The sequence below is a fragment of the Nicotiana tabacum genome, chromosome 3 (assembly GCF_000715075.1).
Source record: "Nicotiana tabacum cultivar K326 chromosome 3, ASM71507v2, whole genome shotgun sequence".
Classification (NCBI taxonomy): domain Eukaryota; kingdom Viridiplantae; phylum Streptophyta; class Magnoliopsida; order Solanales; family Solanaceae; genus Nicotiana; species Nicotiana tabacum.
The window spans coordinates 128,309,719-128,330,631 of record NC_134082.1 but is presented as its reverse complement, the minus strand read 5'-3'; the positions used below and the strand labels follow the sequence as shown (position 1 = coordinate 128,330,631).

Genomic DNA, 20,913 nt, shown 5'->3' with positions numbered 1-20,913 from the left:
CAAGAACTATTTGCACAAGCTGCAGGTGTAAAAGAGAATGCGTATATGGAACCAAATGGATGTTGGTGACACCATTTATGCGCGTAAATGTGGCATATGCTCGCAAACAGGACACGACCGTCGTAAATATCCTTCAACTGGTGTGGGTGGCAGTGGTAATCATGGTGCAAGTTCGTCGAATGTACCCAACTATCAAGGATACACCTAGTGTTTTATTTTTGTAATGTTTTTTGTAATTAGTGTCTGTACTTGTGTATGTTGCAATATCTATAAAATAAAATTATGTTCCACAATCTTGTTACATCTTATTTTTTAACATGACCTTTTCAATTGCGATGATAATATGGTAGTCAATCATTCAACTTATTGGTGTTAGTAAAGAAGACCAATCTGAAGATTGAAATTTCATAACATAATATTCGAAGAGATAAATGCACAACAACCATAACTAAAGCAACATACATGAAAATAAAAGATAATAAAGGAAAAATCAAGACATTGTTGTTTTGTTTCAGAAATATTGAATATGTATAGCGTGGTACAATACTACGTTTTGTGTGTTGTCTTGTCGGTCTGAAAAAAGATGAACTGACTGCGCAAAAGCTGTTTCGTTTAAGAAAAATTGAATATGTATAGTGCGGTACAATACTACGTTTTGTGTGTTGTCTTGTCGGTCTGAAAAAAGCTGAACCGACTGCGCAAAAATTGTTTCATTACAGAAAAATTAAATATATACAGCGCGATACAATACTACGTTTTGTGTATTGTCTTGTCGGTCTGAAAAAAGCTGAACTTACTGAGCAAAAGCTATTTCGTTTTAGAAAAATTTAAGATGTATAGCACGGTATAATACTACATTTTGTGTGAAATCTTGCCTATAAATAACGGACGCATTCTAGTTATTTTCTGCACTTAACAATAAGCAATAGCAAATTTTTCCATAAAAGCAAGGTTTCTCTTTACGCTTTAACAAATGTCTCAACAACCCCTTTATGTCCCAAGTTGAGAGTGCGGAAAAAAATACATGTTTCACGATTGTTGGGAAGAAGCTGGACGCCGCTACTGGGCATGTATGAACAAGTTTTATAGGTAACCCGACAAACCTGTTTGCAATTTTGAGGTATGTATTGATGAACCCTGTGAGCAGGAATACTACAAAGACAAGTTGTATTCTATTCATAGTTTGTGTTTGAAGTAGTGGAAAAGAGAGCGACAATCCAAACAAGAAGTTACGGAGTTGAAGGCGAAACTCGAGGAGGTGGAAGAAGAAAAAAATAAGCTGGAAGACCAACTCAAGCGGTTGGAGCAGAGAATACTAGGGGGTCGTGACTAAACAATGACATATACGTGTTGAGCGTAGTAGTGTATCTTTATGTTTCCCTTGTCATGTGTTTTCATTAGTTGTATTGAAATTATGTTATGTTAGGTTTGCTATATTTTTGTTTGTGTTGTACTGTTAAAATAAAATTGTTGTTCAAATTGTGTTAAAATAATATTGATGTTAAAATAAAATTCTTGCAATTATTTACATAATGTAGTATTTACACAAAATACAAACAAAAAAAATCAATGAGTCCCACAGCCTATGTTGTTCAATGTAGCCGCTGGCCTAAGGCGCATCCCCTGTCGCCTGGGTACACTATCAGGATCATCCTCATCACGTCGCCTCTTTATGTGAGGATGCGCAGCAGCATGATCGTTAGTACAGCTGGCATGATCGGTAGAAGGGGTCGTCGGTCCGTCAGCAACCTACAAAATAATTACTAAGCTTAGCACAAATTAAAATTTAACAGTAATACAAACATACCTGCACCTGTGATAGATCTGCATCAACCGCCGGAGATGAGCCAAAACTCAACCTGCGCCCGCCATCGACGTCTCGGGCCAGCCGATCCCCAGCTGCGGTAGATGGGCCTGAAAAGAATTGCTCTACATCTCTGTCGAATGTACCCGTGATCAACAATGGATCTGACAGGGTTGTCACGCCCCCTTTTTCCCCATTTCCAACGGAGAGGAATTTCCGGGTTTCGACATTCATAGGGGTATAATGACTCATTTTCCTTTTGGGAATTGGGTATTTGAAGAGTCGCCACCTAATGATTTAAGAAGCATTAGGACACGTATAGAGTTTATTTACAACTAGGTTTGATAACGAAAGATTGGGTAAGGGCTTGAAATTATCTCAAGGGGAAGGTGTTAGGCACCCCTCAGGATCCACTAGTATGGTTCCTGGACAGATGGTTTTTTATGAATTTACGCAATTAGAAAGTAAACAAATAAAGGCTCAAGTAAGAGGGGGTTTAAGTTAAACATACGAGCGTTTGAAAACAATTATTGAAAGGCAAGGTTTGAAATAGTTATAAGCTAGACATGTTTGTAAAAAATAAAAGGGGGTCCAAGGTTTGTTTATAATATGGATCACCTCAATGCAATACCCGATATGACACTCCTCAGAAGAGGGGATACACGTGGTATTAGCACACCGATCATCATATCCATATCTACCCTTCCCACCCCGTTAAGTTATTAAAGCGCGGATTAGTCTCGACCTCTATTGCATGCTATTACCCGTCCCTTTCCTATCAATCCCGGAGGAATTTAGGACTACTATTCCTATAAAAGGGAGGATTTTAGGCTAACTCTTAGGTTTAAAGGTAAAAAGGCTAGGCGACATACAAAAATACGTAGGACTGCATTTAGAGGGAAACATGTAAGCAATTATAAGGTTTATGTATACCTCCACAAATAAGCACATAAATAGCACGACTTAAACACACTTAAGGTCTGAATTATAAAATCCTAAAGCAGAATTTGAGTCAGAACCAGATTCATTATATAACTCAGAAAAGAAGTTCAAATCGGGCCTGCCTGCTGATTGTAGTAGTTGGTAATTAACGAAGGGAGTTCCAATTATATTTAAGTAATTACCTAAGGCTTGCCTAGGCGTAATAGTGATGTCCTATGAGCATGATATCTATATTGGTTAAGAATGCAGTGAGCAGTATTAATTTTAAACAGGCTATTTGAGATCCTACAGGCATGTTTTCTAACGATATTGATTAGTACGAAAAGAGTAAGTTATTTAATCTGATTCAGACATGCACGAGTCAAACTGATTTTTTTTAAAACTAAACTGGTTTTAGACCTTATGGGCATGATCTCTAGGGGAAACGAATCTAGATACATGTTGTAATGAAAATTGCATTTCAATTACTTTACATCTTATAGACATGATATCTAATTATAAAACTGATTTTTAACCCTATAGGCATGATATCTAATTAAAGCCATTTAGATCTTATAAGCATGGTATCTAAGTGAAAGTAGAGCATGCAGAATTTGTTTCTGAACCAGAGCAGATCCTATAGGCTTGATATCTAACATGCCATGTTTGGAATCAAAATAAACCCAATAGGCATGTTATCTACCCAATTTACCCACAACATACAACTACCCACCCTTTTTCACTAATCACCCCATAACTATTTACAAAGTATTACATCCCAAATGATTGAATTACAAAAAAGAAGTGCACAAATAAGAAATTACAACCAAAGGAAGTCTGATCTTGACTTCCTCTCTGAGTTATGTAATGAACCACTTTAATGCCAGAATTTCAAAGACTTTCTCATTCCTGGGTGTGTCAAAGTTCCCTAAGGATCTAAAGGGATCCCAGGCAGTGCTTACACCCAGGTATATATAACCAAATAGAATGAGTGCAGTATGGAAAGGGCCAACACTTATGTGTCCAAGTTCAGAGGGAGCTCAAGGGTCCCAAGGCAAGGCTCACACAAGAGGGGCAGTACCTAGCTCTAAGAATATAGTGAAAGTGCAAAACATAGTTGAAAGAGATTTATTTAAAAATTGGGTTGAAAATAGTAAGTGGCAAGGGTGATTTAAAAACAGTTGTAGTAGTAAGACTCAAACTACACAGAATCAGTAGTCATGCAAAGGGGCAAGGGATTTTGGGAATACATTGTTTGTAAGCATATGAGCCCCGCTGGGGTCTGGTTTGGCCATGCACAACAATAGCTGATGTTGGCATGGTCACAAAATAGCCAAAGGAACACCAACACATAGAATGGATATGGGGTTTGGGATTCATAAAACAACAAGTACACAACAAGTGTCTGACAGGGTATGCTTTAAAATACACGTAGGGGAAGCATTAATCTAAGGGAAATGGGGAACATATTACAGCATGCTAGTAATGTAACTTGACTGCAAAACCATAAACAGAAGTAGACAAGCATAAGAAACTGAAGCAACTAAAGAAACATGTTATTGCTGAGGCTTGAAAATTAACTAGGACATACCAGTTGAGGAACAAAGTGCATAAAGGAAGAGTAAGCAAGATTCCACAGTCTAGCCTTGGCTTTCAGCTGGCTAGACAAAGTAATAACACAAGTAGTAGTAGAGAAAAGAGAGAGTTTTGAGTATAAGTGTGTGTTCTGAACTCAAATTGTTCGTCTCTTTGAAAGAAGAAGGGGTAGGATATTTATAGTTTTGAAAACTAGTGAAGAATAAGGTAATAAGTAAAGTCTTAACACAAACATGGAAATAATCACAATCAGAATCAATTAACACAAGTGATTCCCTTTAATTAAGGAATCACTGCTTAACAGACACTGACAGGTTTAACTAAGGAAAGAAATCAGTTTGGGACAAATTGATTATTGCCATATAAGGGGGTAGTAAAAATGTGAAGTAAATAAGTGAGTCTAAGTACAAAATATGCTTAGTTTTGGGAAAGGGTTCAACAAGGTAAAACATCACAGTAATTAAAGGAGGGGAATCAATTAATTTAAACAAACGAGTAAAATTAGGGTTCATAAGAAAACCTTTGGCAATCAGTTGCAACATTGAGGGATTCAGAATCAATCAAGAAAGGATTGTGATTCTGCACCTCAACATATAAATAGCAAGGAATGAACATGCATGTAGGGTCGAACATGTTGACAAAAAGAAGCAACACAAACATACAGCAGTAGTAGGAAGAAGCTAGGATTCAGTAGTAAAAGAAAACTAATTGAAGCACAGTAGTCAAGTAGTCACATAGAACCAAAGTGCAGAGAACCAAACTAACAGGTAAGAAAGTCAGAAACAAGTAAAGACCTTCAGACTCGTAGTAATAAGCGAGGAAAACTCTTTTAAGAATTAGGGCTTCGACAGTAGTCAAGCTTAAGAGATGATAAGAACTCAGAATCAGATAAGTCAAACAAGGAAAAGAGAGTCAGAAACAAAGAACTTAATCGAACAAGTACACATTTAAACAAGCAGTTTCAGGACTCGGATAAGATCAAAAAGGACCTAGGGTTTTCAACATGCTGAATCAAGTAGAAGGAAAGCATAAACAAGTTGTTAAAACATAGTAAAATCATAAAACAACACCAAAATCAGAGAAGAGATCTTTAAAAGAAATTAAGAGAAACCCTAATCGTTGAAAAATGAAGAGTCATTTTGAAAGAAAAATCGAAGAGCCTTCGAGAAAACACTTGAGAAGTTTATAATAAGCACAAATCTAAGATAGATCTGAAAGAAAATTGAAGGATCTTAAAGGTTAGGGCTTCAGAGAACCCAGAAAAAGTGAGAAAGACTTTGAAAGTTACCGATCTAACCAGAAAAGTCAAGGATCTGACTTAACGGCCAAGGGTGACCGAGGGGAGGCTAGGGATGGTCGGAGAAAGGCCATGAATGGAAGTTGAGCAAGGACTAGACCAGACTTCTTTGAGGTCTGGCCATGAAATCACACAAACGAGCCACCAGAAGATGTAGGAGGCCGACATACATCTCAATCGGCCATGGGAAGCCATGGATTAAGTGGGGATTAAGGTGGATTAGGGTGGAATGGGGTGGCGATGGCTAGGGTTCATGTAAGGCTACAGAGAGAATTGAGAAAAGAGGGATTCAAGGGCAGCGTTTGGTGAAAAATGAATTAGGGTAAGGGGTCGTTTAGGTTTATTTAGGAAGGGTAAACGGTGGTCGTTAATCTGAATGATCAACGGCCTAGATTAAAAGAGTAGGTGGGGAATCCGGGTTTGGGTTAGTTGAAATTGGGTTGGGGTCGGGTTTAATTGAAATTGGGACAGGGAAATTGGGTTTGATTTGGGATTAAATTTAGGCTAAAAATTAAATACAAATGGATTGTTATTTAAATAGCCAATTTTCCCCCTTTTAAATTATAAAAAATAGTAAATAAATTGCTGAGAATAAATTAAAAGCACTAAAATGATTCCCAGCAAGTAAATAACAATTTAAAAATATAGGACTTAATCTTATGAATAAAAAACACAATTAAATCTTAAAAAGGCTAATATTGTAATTATATGCAATTATCTTTAAAAAATACCAAATAAAATTGTAAAATTGTTGAGATTTTACAGATAAAAAAGGAAATAAATCCATTCAAAAAACCTTTAAAAATTATGGAAAAATAATAAAACATTTGGACGTGCTTATGTATGCATATATATATGCTATTTTGAAGATATTTTGCATATTGAAAATATAAAAAACAAATTGGGTATCAACAGGGGTGACCTGCGATGCTGGCAGATCCAGCTGAAGGCTGTACGACGACATGCTACTGGAAGGCTCGTCTAGATGAGGGAAATAACCTGGCTGATCATCTCCAAGATCCTCATCAGGTGCCTCAACAGGTGGGTCAACAGGTGCCTCAACGCCCCCTTGCTGGGGACCACTTCCTCGCCTACCCCCACGACCCCGTGGGGCAGCCCTACCTCGTGGGGCAGCCTTGGCTCGTGCCCGACCCATGCCTCATGCGATAGGCCTACCCCGATGGTGCTTCTCTGGCGCCACATACTCAGCAGCGTGATCTAACCTCGTGTCCTCTCTAGCTCGCTGCAGTGTTCGAAGAGCCAGCTCTACCCCCTGCCGGCCATACTCAACGACTACAGGATTATCGGCATGCTGCTGCATCTCCTGTCCCAACCGATAGACCATATGATGACCAATAGCCTGCACACATTTAAAATATTAATTACATAACGCTATATCACAGTTATAAGTATGGGTTCCAATAAAAACATACTAGTGTCTCGTGCCTCCCGGCGTATGGTCTGAACCTACTACCAGCTTGATGAACGGGGTTCCCGATCATCAGTCGGGTGTGACGACGATACCATGACGTACACACCTCAATAGTCACCGCCTCGATCTGTGAAGGTGGTGGCAGAATCAGGTCCTCTCGCTGCTCCCAAATATGGACGTGCGCCTCTAGCCATGCTACAAATGCATCGTCCACCCTTGAATGATCATCCCGCTGATAATGTGTAGCCACCCATGCAGGCTCCCTCGGTATAGTCTATGGACGGTCAAACTGGCGAAGTACCCACTCTGTGGCATGATGCTCCACAACATCGAGGCACATCAGCGGGACGGAAGTGCTCCAAAAGTAGTCGGTCGATCGAGCAATAATCGGGCATGCCAGCTATCAACTCGTCGATGTATGGCGTCCAGATAAACTATCAAATAATAACATAAAAGTGAGTATGCGCAACACAAGTGAATTGATAACAAGTAAGTTTAGGTACATATTTACCTGTGCGGCCTCCAGTATATCCAACACATCCCTGACAAGGGGGAGCTTATGATGAGCATCAATGGCTCGGTAGTTTCCACGCCGGAGAACCCACCTCCTAGCTAGAGGGAGTAACGGAGGTGCTACATCTGGAGGTAATGGTGGTAGAGGTGGCTGCAACAGCAGGAACCGCTCCCAGACCCAAACCTAACATATAAGGTCGACGGAAAATTTAAGAGTCATTTTGACTATATAGAATTGGAAGAAATGAACATAGTATTCAAATATGTTGTCACTTGTAGAAGTGGCAGAAAACTACATACGTCGCTCTAGGTGCCCATGCTAGCCCGACACATACTCCTGTACAGGTAAGTGAGAACAGCAACACCCCAGCTGTACTAAGGTAACTCATCTAGCTGTTGAAGATGATGTAGAAATCGTATACTCACTAGATTTTTCAAAGTGTTCAGGAACAAAACAGCCCCAAAAAGAAGGAGCAGCGCTAACCTCGTGTACCGGTGAATATGTAGATCCTCTATCTCACCGGTGATGTCGGGGTGCAATACCTCCAAATGATGTCTGATAGTTGTCACAACAATGCGGCGGCCCCATCTAGTTGCATCCTCACCTTGTGGCCTAAAACTAGTAAACTGTTGCAGCTAGTCCAAATACTGAGCACGCGTCATAGATTTTATATACTGAGGTAGTACAATGGCCAGTCCATCAGCAGGCAGCCCATATAAAACCTGAACATCCTGAAGCGTGATGGTGGCCTCGCCAATGAGTAGGTGAAAAGTGTGCATCTCCGGTCGCCACCGCTTTATCAACGCCGTGATCAGAGACCAGTCGAGCTGTAGCCACCCAATCTCAAAAATCCTATAGAAGCCTGTATCACGCAGGAGATGGACTACGCGGGAATGGAAAACACTCTCCCTCAAAAAGTCCCACACGTCGTCCACTCTCCTGGCGCGGAGAGGCGGACCTATGATCGCCCTGTAACACTAATATCTGATCCAAGACTGGTCCAGGATGCACAGACGGCACGTCCATGATGTCTACTGTAAATTAAACAATATTAATTGTGTGTTAGTGTTATAATAATTAATATTTAATTATTTAATTGGATAGAGTATATATCTATGGGTTCCAGGCTCGATATTTGAGGCCCAGTATCACCAAGCTATCCTGAATTCTTATGTGTGTCAATTTCAATATTTTTAGAATTTTGTTTGTGTTATAATAATTAATATTTAATTATTTAATTGGACAGAGTATATATCTATGGGTTCCAGGCTCGATATTTGAGGCCTAGTAGCACCTAACTATCTAGAATTCTTATGTATGTCAATTTTAATATTTTTAGAATTTTGTTTGTGTTATAATAATTAATATTTAATTGGACAGAGTATATATCTATGGGTTCCAGACTCGATATTTGAGGCCCAATAGCACCAGGCTATCCTGAATTCTTATGTGTGTCAATTCCAATATTTTTAGAATTTTGTTTGTGTTATAATAATTAATATTTAATTATTTAACTGGACACAATATATATCTATGGGTTCCAGGCTCAATATTTGAGGCCCAGTAGCACCAAGCTATCCTGAATTCTTATGTGTGTCAATTTCAATATTCTTACAATTTTGTTTGTGTTACAATAATTAATATTTAATTATTTAATTGGATAGAGTATATATCTCTGGGTTCCAAGCTTGATATTTGAGGCCCAGTAGCACTAAGCTATCCTGAATTCTTATGTGTGTCAATTTTATTATTTTTAGAATTTTGTTTGTGTTATAAATTAAATAATTATTTTTTAATTGGACAAAGTATATATATCTGTGAATTCCACGCTAGATATTTAGTTTGACAGCATATATTAATTTGTTAGTTCTGTGTGTTTGTTTTATAAATTAAATAATTAATTTTTTAAAAATGTAATTGGATAGAGTTTGTAGTTAGTAGATACTTAAACTACAGAGATTCTACTCTAAAAGGCTCTATATTTTACTATGCTAAAAGGCTCTATATTTTACTACGCTATAAGGTTCTATATTTTACTACGCTAAAAGGGCACTATTCTTTAAGCAAATAAATAATTTAAACTAAATAAAAACAACAAGCATATCTTAATAACATAACATTCACGAAATTATATCTAAAATAGTAAAAAAAAATTATTAACATTTTTATTAACAAGAAAAATTATTTCTCAACTTTTAACTATTTTTTTAAACACTAATAATTTAATTCGGATAAAAATAACATACAAATTTAATCGCAAAAAACACAAAATAACATGGAAACACATTCAAGACAACAAATATGCATTATTATACGAGTTTCGACATAAACTAAATCGGAATACCTCGATTTATGTTTTTAGAAATGTCGCAAATTTAAAATTTTGAGCCCGAACAAGGAAACCACAACAATTGAAGGTTTGGGTTGTATGCGGGACCTACACTCTTCACTTTTTGTGTGACGGGTGGGGCCCAATCGATTTTTTTTAAATTGAGGGAGGGGGGCGCTTGACAGGGGTTGGGTTTTTAAATTGAAACCTTTTGGTTTTTGTCATGGGGAGGAGGGAGAGTTTATAATTTAATAGGAAAATGCAGTATAATACTGCGCTTTCCAAAAATGTATTATTATACTTCCGTTAAAATAAAACGCAGTATAATACTGCGTTTTAGTCAGAAAGGTAACTTTTTTTAACTATATAAAATTATTTTGAGTCCCAAAACTCATTATTTAGGTTTCGGATAGGGCGGCATTTTGAAGGTCTTTGGTATGGCACGCGGGGCTGCTTCTTCACGGTACGGATGCTCTACGAACGTACCGACGTCACTCTTTGGCAATAGCTTAGGAGCGCCTAGTATATTTTTTAATTGTTCTTGGTGTTCTTTCATTTGATCTATGAGTGCTTTATTTTCCCTCTCCATTTCCTCCATCCTCTTTAGAACAACAGCGAGGGCGCTATCACCTGTACTTTTAGTAACATTATGAGTTATACCTGATGTTAGAGGGTCTGGTCGGTTGCTCTGTTCGTCTACTCGTTGTACTGTGCAAGCTCTTGTGGTCTTTGTAGTCGTGCATAGAGCGAGCTTGTTAAGCATGCTTACTAGCGTGTCAATCAGCCATGCTCCAAGGAGCTTTCTCACGGCTGGTGGCGTCCCTTTTTCTGTGGACGTGAAGGCCCCTTTTCCATTGGGTTTTGTTATGCTACAATGGGGAGGAGGCGATATCTCGCGCCTAGGGGAGGCAGGGGGCGTCACGTCCTCGCCTAGTGTTTCATAGCTCTTGTTGATCACATTCATGAGGTTGCTAGGGAAATCACCTGTTACTCTAGTTCTCTCGCCTTGGTTACTTGCCATGAAGGTTTTTGTACGTACAATGAAAGAGGAAAATCTTGGCGTTTGTGAGGTTAGTGGCCCACGTTAGCTGTAGATCTAAAGAAAACTAAATAATTAACTAAGAAATTCTCACAGACGGCGCCAAATTGTTTGACAAAAAAATAGTGATTCTAGCTCTCCCAATTAGATTTATATAAAGAAGAGTTAAATTTAATTAAAAATAATATCCAAAAGGCAAAGCTATCGGTGTCAAGGCAAAATAACTTGTATGTTATGTCCGGATGGTAATGAATATGAGCAATGATAGCAATATTCAATGATACAAAAAGATGGAATATAGCATCAAATAATAATAAATAGCAATAAATGATATTTAGGTAAATAAAATGTGTAAGTCACCCGAAAAGAGATGAGATCAGCGGTTATTCTTTCTGACAATGATAAATGATTGATAAACCTTTGAACACTTGGGTTGTTCTTGGATGTGGTGAAAATGCTAGACAAGAATCTTGGTAAAAATGTTGTTTTTGTATATATGCGATAAGGCTAGATTCTCTCTATAAAGTCAATGTGTTCATTATAAATGAATATCTCATGTCCCCTATCATTGTGTCTCTTTCTATATATAAGGAACATGTTCTTAGAAACCCTAATAGTGCATGTTTAGAGAATATCCACTAGAATATTCTCTTTTATGTCTTATCTTAGAACTAGCCGTTATAACTCTGTCTAAGATGCTCGACCCCGACCTTGAACTACAGTGACTTCATGACCTTGATATTTGCTGACTCTTCGACCGCACCCTTCATCACTTTGAGGCTACTTCGCCCCGAGGCCAATTTTTGTGGGGACCTTACTAATAGCACGTGGTGTTCGATGAAGGCTATAATGGTCCTGAAGTGACTTGCTTAAATATCAAAGACATTTTTTTTGGCCCATACACCTTATAAGATAACCAAAACCTGCTACTACTAGTACAGTCACTCTTATATAAATTTATTGACTTAGGTTATATGTAAGTTTAATGTATAAAAATTTTATACTCTCTGATCACTTTAAGCAATATTATCTATTTTTGAAGTTGTTATTATAGGTCAACTTTATTACTTGATGTAGTAAAAAATTTATACTCAATCGATGCACAGAACTTACAGTTAGAATGGGGTTTCAATCACGTGTTGTTATGTAGCGCCTTTTTAAACAAAGGAGAACTTCAGCGGCCCCTTAGTACCTTTGCCAGTGTGAGGACCTATAAATGTACAATGATGAATTGAACCTGGCTATCTCATAAAATGAAAACAGTAGCTGAAAAACGTACATGATCTGAATCCTGTATCAAAAAAAGAATGGGGGTACAAGAAGAATGTGAACAAATGGGGAATCATATATTCATAGTTAACACTCCCTCATATGTCTGGCTGTCCAAAAGTAGAGTTTGGACAGCGAGTGAACAACCCATTTTCCATTACAGGAATTAACACTAACTTTTTTGAATATGTTAATTTGTCACATTCTCTCTAGTACTGAAAGAGAAAACAAAAGATGTTAATTATGCGAAAATGTTTATGCTTAACTTGTAAGAGCGGAACTTCTTTGTTCTGTTAGGTAGTACTACTAATTACATGTTGTGCTGTTGTATTTGCGGCTAGTGTTAATTTTCGAGAAGAAAACGTGATGGCTACTTCTAATACTGTATAGTGTATACCCAAGGAAGGATATTTAATGTGGGTTCAACTCATAATGATTTGAGTTATATATAGATTAGGTTATATATGATATAATAAAGTAACAATCAATTACATTATCAGTATTATTTAATTAATTTACTGTAACATTTTATTACTTTATCTTTTAGGTTCCCGGTTTGGTTTGAAAATAATCTATCGTTACAGGCAACCTAACATGATATAAGAAATTTATACACAATTATTACATAAAATTAATTTGAACTGCTTCAACATGTAAAGTATACTTTAGTCCATCTCTCTGTTATAACTCGTTACTCCCTCCTTTACATTTTATGGGAAGATGCTCGATTGTAGTACATGAAACTTAAAGAGAATAAAAAATAATGTTTAAAAATAAGCTAGTATATGAATAAACTTTGAGTGCAAACAATTAATATCATTAAAAATAAAATGAAATAATATCCGTAGTTTTAAAATAGAGAAGATGCCATTTTTTTAACAAACTAATTAGTAAAGGAAAGTGTATGGAATCAAATGTACCAGAGTGTTTTGCTTCGTTTTTCCGATTGAACTCATGTTTAATATAAAAACTAAGATGTACTTTGACTTTTAAATGACCCAGGACTGGAGAAAATCTACTCCCATTTAACTGTAGATAAGTTAATTAAACGTGTTAGTATGGGGGTGCGTGGTGATAGGTGGTAAATGGCAGGTTTGGTAGAGTGAATGTACTAGAAACACAACACGTGGATGGATTAAAGAGGCTTGTGGTCCCCTGATTTACATTAGGGAAGAGACACGTGTAAAAGCTCGTAGGTTGCTCCCATGTGCCATTCCTTGCACTGTGGAGCTGTCTTCTTCTCCCTGCTCTTCTTTCCATTTGAAGCCCAACCCTTTCTTTTTCATGACTTATGAGTCGGTTAAAGAGTATTTGAGTACACCAACTATGGTAAATACTTACCCACATCGGGTACACCAAGGTATATGAACTCATTATGGTTAATTAATTTAATTAGATGAGAATGTATGTAATTTACCATGATTAAATAATTGAAGTAAGGTTAAGTTGAAAGAGTGTACTAGATGTTGACTTCAAACTACTCTGGAATAGAGTATTGATGGTTCTTATAGCTTTGTATGACGATTTTGGACTTAAGCGTATGATTCAGAGGCCCGTGGGTCCTTTTAGCTTGAATTGCCGAAAGTTGGAAAATTGAAGGTTTGGAAGGTTGAGAAATTTGACCAAGAGTTGACTTGTATCATTTATGATATTTATTGGTTTGATATAAACACCACGAGCTATTCCATGTCCAAGCAGAGTACGAAAAAGTTGTACCAAGAAAGTGTAATGTAGGCAGACTAATGTTAATCAGTGGTTGGTTCCGTAATTGAAATTCATGACCTATAAATTATACCGAGACAACTTTACTGTTGGTGTAAGACTCCCTTTCAACTTTTGAGTCGGCTAAAGAAAAGACAACAAAATAAGCAAGACACATAATATTAATTAGAGACGCATTCGAAAACTAATTTAAACATGTTCAATTTTGAGGTTTTTAATCTGGACATATTGCATTTAAAAATTTAAGAAGTCTAAGTAGGCGTTTGGACATAAGAATTGTAAAATTCCAAAAAATAATGAATTTTTTTTTTCAAGTGAAAATGATATTTGAAGTTTAGAGTTATGTTTGGACATAAATTTCAGTATTGGTTGTTTTTGATATTTTGTGAGTAATTTGAGTGAAAATTTTGAAAAACAGCTTTTTGGATTTTTTTAAATTTTCGAAAATTTCCAAAATGCATCTTCAAGTGAAAATTGAAAATTTTATGAACAAATGCTGATTTCGAAAAAAATTAAAAAAAAAAAAGAAAATATCTTTTATGTCCAAACGAGCTCTATAAGTTTAATAAGTAGTTCTGAAGCTTTTAGTGACATTTTTACATCTATATATAATTATATTTTTTGTGTCTCAAATATTTGATGCAGTGAAACTCATGATATAACCTGTGACACAGACAAGTAGGTATTCAGGTGGTGGTCAATTGGTCTACGTATTATCGCTTTGTTTTACTACTGTTCTAGTTGTCTGTCTCTTCACATGCAATAATATCCTCTTCCTTCTATTGCCATCTAAAAACAGAACAACTAATTAGAGGGTCCGAAAAGGTTTGTCCATCTGAATAGTGACTTGTGTCCTTCTCTTTAAAGACAATGATGAGAACATGCAAGACTTTGAAACATGTAAACTAAGCTATAGAAATTACAAAAACTGTTCATTGACGTACTAACAGACAAACTAGGCTAAGATACCTTTCCTAGTCATATTGTTTGTGGCCGGACCCCATTTGTGTTATCCACTCTCGTCTCCGCCTACCTACGTACACCTCCTCCTGTTTTGTGAAAATCAACGCAGAGCACTAGCACTGAATTGCTACAACTTTATGATTCATAACTTTTCAGATTGCAGGTTGTGAAGTGCTTTATAGGTCACTGATAAACTCATACTTGTCGATAATTCAATGTCTGGATTTTCTTATCTGCAACAGAAATATAAAGTGTATGACGGTTTGAATGGGCGCAATTCACTTTGAGAAAAATTGTCTTGAAACTTTAGCTATACTTAATTCTATTTTTATCAAAACAATTAAAATATTTATAGGAAAATAGGAATAGTTAAATACTGAAGAAAAAAAAAAATTAGCTCATGAGGTGAGGGCTACATACTCAAGATTGGACATTTGGAGCATGAACAATATAAGATAGGGGCCCTAATATCAATAAATTAGTAAGAATAAACCTGACTCTAATACTATCATAAATGGACCTTGTTCCTAAATCAATCTAAAAAAAACTAACTCATAAAGTAAGTATTGCTCCCTATCATAGCTAGATAGAAGCTTTTCCATCCCTTAGTGGCCAATGCGGGACTCAAGAACTACAAGATGGAGTTAATTTTGCAATCCTAGTTGTTTTGAAACATTAAACATGTTACTAGTTTTTATTTTACACAATTTAAAAATTAATGTTTTGATTCCGCTCGATTTCTTTCCAAACAGAAAGAAAATTAACGTAATAGATTAGGTAAGATATTGGGTGTTTACTGAGCTGTTATCACATGAACGACCCAATCAAAATGTTGGTGAATTTTCACTGGTTTAATTTTACTCATCTCGAGCCACTCATGTACCCCCATAGCAGCTAACCTAATTAGTACTCCTATTAGTGTGAGTTAAAGTTTTGATGCGGCTTGGCTGGTATAATTGGCCATAGTTAAAAAAAGATTACCACTTAATTGGATAACAACAGTGACTTAATTACTCCAAATAATCTAGAGTCTTCCTACCCCTACTAATTTTTCTACTGTTTTCGATCCCAAACCCCGAGAACATACAACCTTACGTTTCACTATTTGGTTGTTTCTTCTACATGACTGGTTCTTTTTTATGACTTTTTTACTTCACACCAAAATTGACCCTCATTTTATTTCTTAATTACCCAATCAGGAAAGCCAAATACAACCATCCTTCCCCTACCAACTAGCCTTCTGTCATCACCCAGTCTCTAAATAGTTAATGTATTGGACAAAATGATTAAATTATGTACCATTGGCTACTTTCATGCCACATTACCCCCTTTGGCCATTGGCTTAAACAGTGATCCCACATGCATTATTCTTTGATCTTCTCATCGTATTTCCTCATTTCCACTTCTCTCCTCTACCCCTCAACCCCCCTCTTCCGCCGGGCCAAATTAAAGGAAGTCAAGTTCTAGAATGACCTTGGGATTCATCTTCCCAATCCCATATGGATTTAAGTTATCCGTCCGTTTTAGTTTACGTGATATTATTTTATTATTAATTTGTCCAAAATGAATGATAGATTTTCATATTAACTTTTATGATAAGATTTTACAGCCATATAAATATTATGATATATTTAAAATCACAATTGTCAAAATAATACTAATTTCTTAAAGAAACTTTATGTCTGGCCAAATTATATTACAGAAATTAGAACAAAAGGTGTAGTAATATATACTCCATATATTATACTCGCTCAATATTAATTAGCTTTTTTTTTGTGGGAGTCTATATTATTTTTAAGGAACTTATTTCACATATTATGAATATAATTATAGATAATTATCTTTTAGACGAACTAATAATATAAAAATTATTTGCACATATATAAAAGGTAAAGCTCATCTCATATACTCCTATATGATTTTTCCCTTCATTTGTGATGAAGTTGACTAGAGTATGTAAGCGTGTAGCATTAATTAACATCTGATGATTATAGCTTCACTCATTGTGCCCCCTTCTTGAACATTTATGTAACCAACTTTATCCAGCCAATTAGGGTATAATATGGTTGATGCGTGTGACAGTCACATTCCTTAAACCACATTAAAACCATCGTAATCAAAGAGGTTGTGGAGAAGATACTCAAATGATTATCCAAATTACCATGCCTCATCTCATGATTCAAAAGCAGGAAATATACTATGTCATTTCATCCATATCCTTATCTCGTCTTTTAAATCTTAAAAAGGTCCCACATACTTGCCATTTTGTTTACTGACTACTTAATTGGTGAGTGAGTGTTCAAGGAAGATAAGAAAACCCCAAAAATAACACTAAAGCCAATGCTAACTAAATAACTTGCTTGTTACCCTATTACCTAAGTCACGTTTCACCAAATCAAACAGAATTAAAGCCATGCCTTGCAATGTCACCGTCCAATTTCTTAATTTAACAAATTTTATCAACTTAGGTCACACTAGAAACATTGTACTCCAAAACCATTGACAGATGGCAATTTGGATAATTCTACATATAAGCAAGGTTTATTTCAAAGGAGTGGGCATTATAAATAAGGTCACGCTACTACTCACCAAAGTCTTAAGGCAACAGCTCCTTAGTTTTCACTCCAGCTTTATATAAGTAAAAAGTCTTCGCTGCTGCCTTTCTCCACCTTCACTTTTACCCCAGAGAGAAAAAGAATACAGCAAAGAACAAGTTAGATAGAGAAAAAAGATTAGGACAATTAGCAGGATGAACCATCAGGTTGCAGCTGATGAAATGGTACTCATTTCCCAGTACTATCCTGATATTTACACCCAACTGGTACCACAACAAGGTTAGTACATACGAACAATCACTTTGTCTTTCTAGTACTATATGACTTTCTTTTATCTAAAAATTACTCGACCGACTATTTTTTAGTACCATTAATAATTTTTTGCTCTGGTTAAAGATTGTATTACTTATGTTATTAAGCCTACAATTGTGTGTTGATGCAGGAGAGTCAAAACCACGGCGTAGGCGTAAGAAGAAGCAAGGAGAAGGGAGTGGGAGTGGGATTATGAGGAAGAGGAAGCTGAGTGATGAACAAGTGAATCTACTTGAGCAAAGCTTTGGGAGCGAGCACAAACTGGAGTCAGAGAGGAAGGACAAGCTCGCCTCAGAGCTGGGGCTTGACCCTCGCCAAGTTGCTGTTTGGTTCCAGAACCGGAGGGCTCGCTGGAAGAGCAAGAAGCTTGAGGAGGAATATTCCAAGTTGAAGTCTGATCATGACACTAATGTCGTTGAGAAATGCCGTCTTGAATCTGAGGTTCATTTCTCTCTGTGTATATATATATGTACGTAAACACACACACACACTCAAATTTTTAGGCCATCATGAAGTTCATGTATTCATGGGATTATTATCTTGCAAACCTAAGTTTTCCAGAAAATAGGAGAGGGTCATTTCTTTATTTTTGTCTTTTTCCTTTCTCTCCTCGATTGTATAATTTCGTTTCTTGGGATTTGTCAGTGAAAACTGGGAGCATAAATGAAGGTTGATGTGGTCCTAATATCTAAGAAGTTCTCACGAGTTGTTTAAGAGGCAAAAGCTAAGAAGCAAAATAGTCTCTATGACTACATGTTATGTGTGGAAAATTAAAGTAGATACTAAACTCTAAATACTCATCTAAAGATAATTATATGTAATAGTTCATATAAAAAATATTTAATAATTCATAATAGGTGAAATTAGTAAACTTAAAAAATAGGACAAATAAAGTGAAAATAATTTTTATACTATCAATTAATTATATAAATTAAATTTATTAGAAAAATGCCTTGTTTTAGTCATGCATGCCCCCTTGGCTCGAAAGAGTCCATAACATGCTGCATGTATGATTGGATGAAAACTGGGAAGACTGTCACCCAATAGGCAGCAAAAGGAACTACATCCTCCAATAACAAATCTCCCGTACATCCTCCTCGTTTAATTAAGGTCTTGGTGGAGCTGCACATGCCTTTAATTTCTTGGCTTTCTCACGTTGATGTTCCAGATTTTCAAACGAATCTTATAATTAATACATACTATAAGTTAAATTAATCACTTACTATAATCAAATGTATTACAGCACTTTTCATGAATTATTAATTAAAATAAATATTTCTCTCTTGCAGGTTTTGAAGTTGAAGGACCAGTTATCTGAAGCAGAGAAGGAGATACAAAGGTTACTATTAGAACGCTGTGATGGGGTTTCGAGCAACACTAGTCCAAGTACTTCATCTTTCTCAATGGAAGCTGCTATGGAACCACCATTTCTTGGGGAGTTTGGAATGGAGGGATTGGATAATGTGTTCTATACACCAGATAACACTTATGTTCAGGGATTAGATTGGGTTAACCTATATATTTGATATGATCGATCATGTGATTAATTACTTTCTAATTTTAGGATCCCACAATTCTATTTGTAGATAGTCATGACCCCACTACTAAAGCAAATGTATGTACATATATCTTTTTCCCTTGCTTTTCCTAGACTAGTGTGTGTTTATTACTATTCGTTAGTATTTGCCTAGCTAGCTATAGCAAGTAGCAAGATGGAATATAACTTGGAAATTTCTCTAAGTGTTTTTGTGTATGTATTTTTGACTCACTCATAAATCCCATCTTTATCTCATGTTCAACTTTATTTGCATCCAACTGTTCTAAATCACATATGTGTAGATTAAGTTGATTTTGGAGAAGATATAATAATTAGTTAAATTCTAAAAATTTAAACTTTTCAATGAGATTGCATAATTTAACATGACATCGGAGTTACAAGGTTAAGATCCTGAAGCTTACCCTCATTTTGATCATGTTTTAGACTGGACTGATGAAATATTCATAAAAAGATAGGTCTCTATCTTTGGAGAAGGCAACTTAAAGCAAGTATTATTAGAACTTTGGGAAAGCTGATTAATAACCCGTTTGGCCAAGCTACAAAAATCAGCTTATTTTGAGAAGCGCTTTTTTCAAAAGTGTTTTTCTCAAAAGTACTTTTGGTGAGAAACAGTTTGAAAATCACTTCTGAGCATCAATTAGTGTTTAGCCAAGCTTTAAAAAACTGCTTCTAAGTGTATTTTTCTCAAAAGTGCTTCTCAAAAAAGTGTTTTTGGAGAGAAACTACTTTTTTCTACTTCTCCAAAACTGCTTCTGCTTCTCCTCAAAAGCAATTTTTTCCTTCCAAAAGCTTGGCCAAACACCTCAATTTTTGGCCAAAAAGAAGCTTGGCCAAACATGCTATAAGCAAGCCGATTTTATTATCACTTAGGGGTCGTTTGGTAGGATGCATTAGATAAAATAATGCATACATTAGCTTTATGTATTAACAATACCTTGTTTGGTAGATATTTTGAATCTATGCATTAGTTATGCAAGCATTAGTTATACATTCTATTTGGTATTATCGTATGCATAACTAATGCATAGAAAACCATGGTATTAGCAATGCAGTGGATTTTAATGCATGCATTAGCTTAGTTAAAGACAAAATTGTCCTTCAAAATTTATGTTTTATTAAAATATGTTTGTTATTATATTAATGCAAGTTTAAATAGTTCAAATTGTGAAAAATAAAATTATTCCCTAGTAAATAAATAAATACTTAACATATTTTCTTTTTTATAATATTTAGTTCTATATTACAATATAGGTAGACAAATCAAATAATTTTTTTAAAACTTTTTCATATAAAAACATTTCTCAACATATATTTCTTTTAAAAAGTTAGAGTGATGGACTGGTTTTGAGGACATTTTTGTAAACAAACAATTCTTTTAGAAATTGTGGAATGCTTTAATACATCAAACCAAGCAACAGATCAGAAATATGTCAGCATAACTAATATCAACATAACTAATGCAAGCATAACTAATACCAACATTACTAATACATCAAATTCAATATTATTCTTGTGCACCCTAAGAAACGACCCCTTAGAGAATGAGTTAGGTACAAAAGTAAAGTCCAAGGCCATGCATTACACATTTTATCATACCACCAC

General features: G+C 35.8%; 1 protein-coding gene across 1 annotated transcript; it reads left to right on the top strand.

Annotated features, from left to right (window-relative positions):
* The first annotated feature begins 17,493 nt into the window (after positions 1-17,493).
* LOC107822866 (homeobox-leucine zipper protein ATHB-40-like) lies at positions 17,494-19,552 on the top strand. Its single transcript, XM_016649445.2, has 3 exons — positions 17,494-17,720; positions 17,884-18,194; positions 19,043-19,552. The coding sequence occupies exons 1-3, from the start codon at positions 17,636-17,638 to the stop codon at positions 19,277-19,279; spliced, it is 633 nt and encodes a 210-aa protein (XP_016504931.1). The 5' UTR covers positions 17,494-17,635; the 3' UTR covers positions 19,280-19,552.
* The last annotated feature ends 1,361 nt before the right edge of the window (positions 19,553-20,913 follow it).

What these genes read in the sequence shown, in the direction of transcription:
- LOC107822866 (XM_016649445.2), top strand. Translation starts at nt 17,636, where the DNA reads ATGAACCATCAGGTTGCAGCTGATGAAATGGTACTCATTTCCCAGTAC. An exon ending in CCAACTGGTACCACAACAAG is followed by an intron (nt 17,721 to 17,883) that starts GTTAGTACATAC and finishes GTGTTGATGCAG; the next exon opens with GAGAGTCAAAACCACGGCGT. An exon ending in AATGCCGTCTTGAATCTGAG is followed by an intron (nt 18,195 to 19,042) that starts GTTCATTTCTCT and finishes TCTCTCTTGCAG; the next exon opens with GTTTTGAAGTTGAAGGACCA.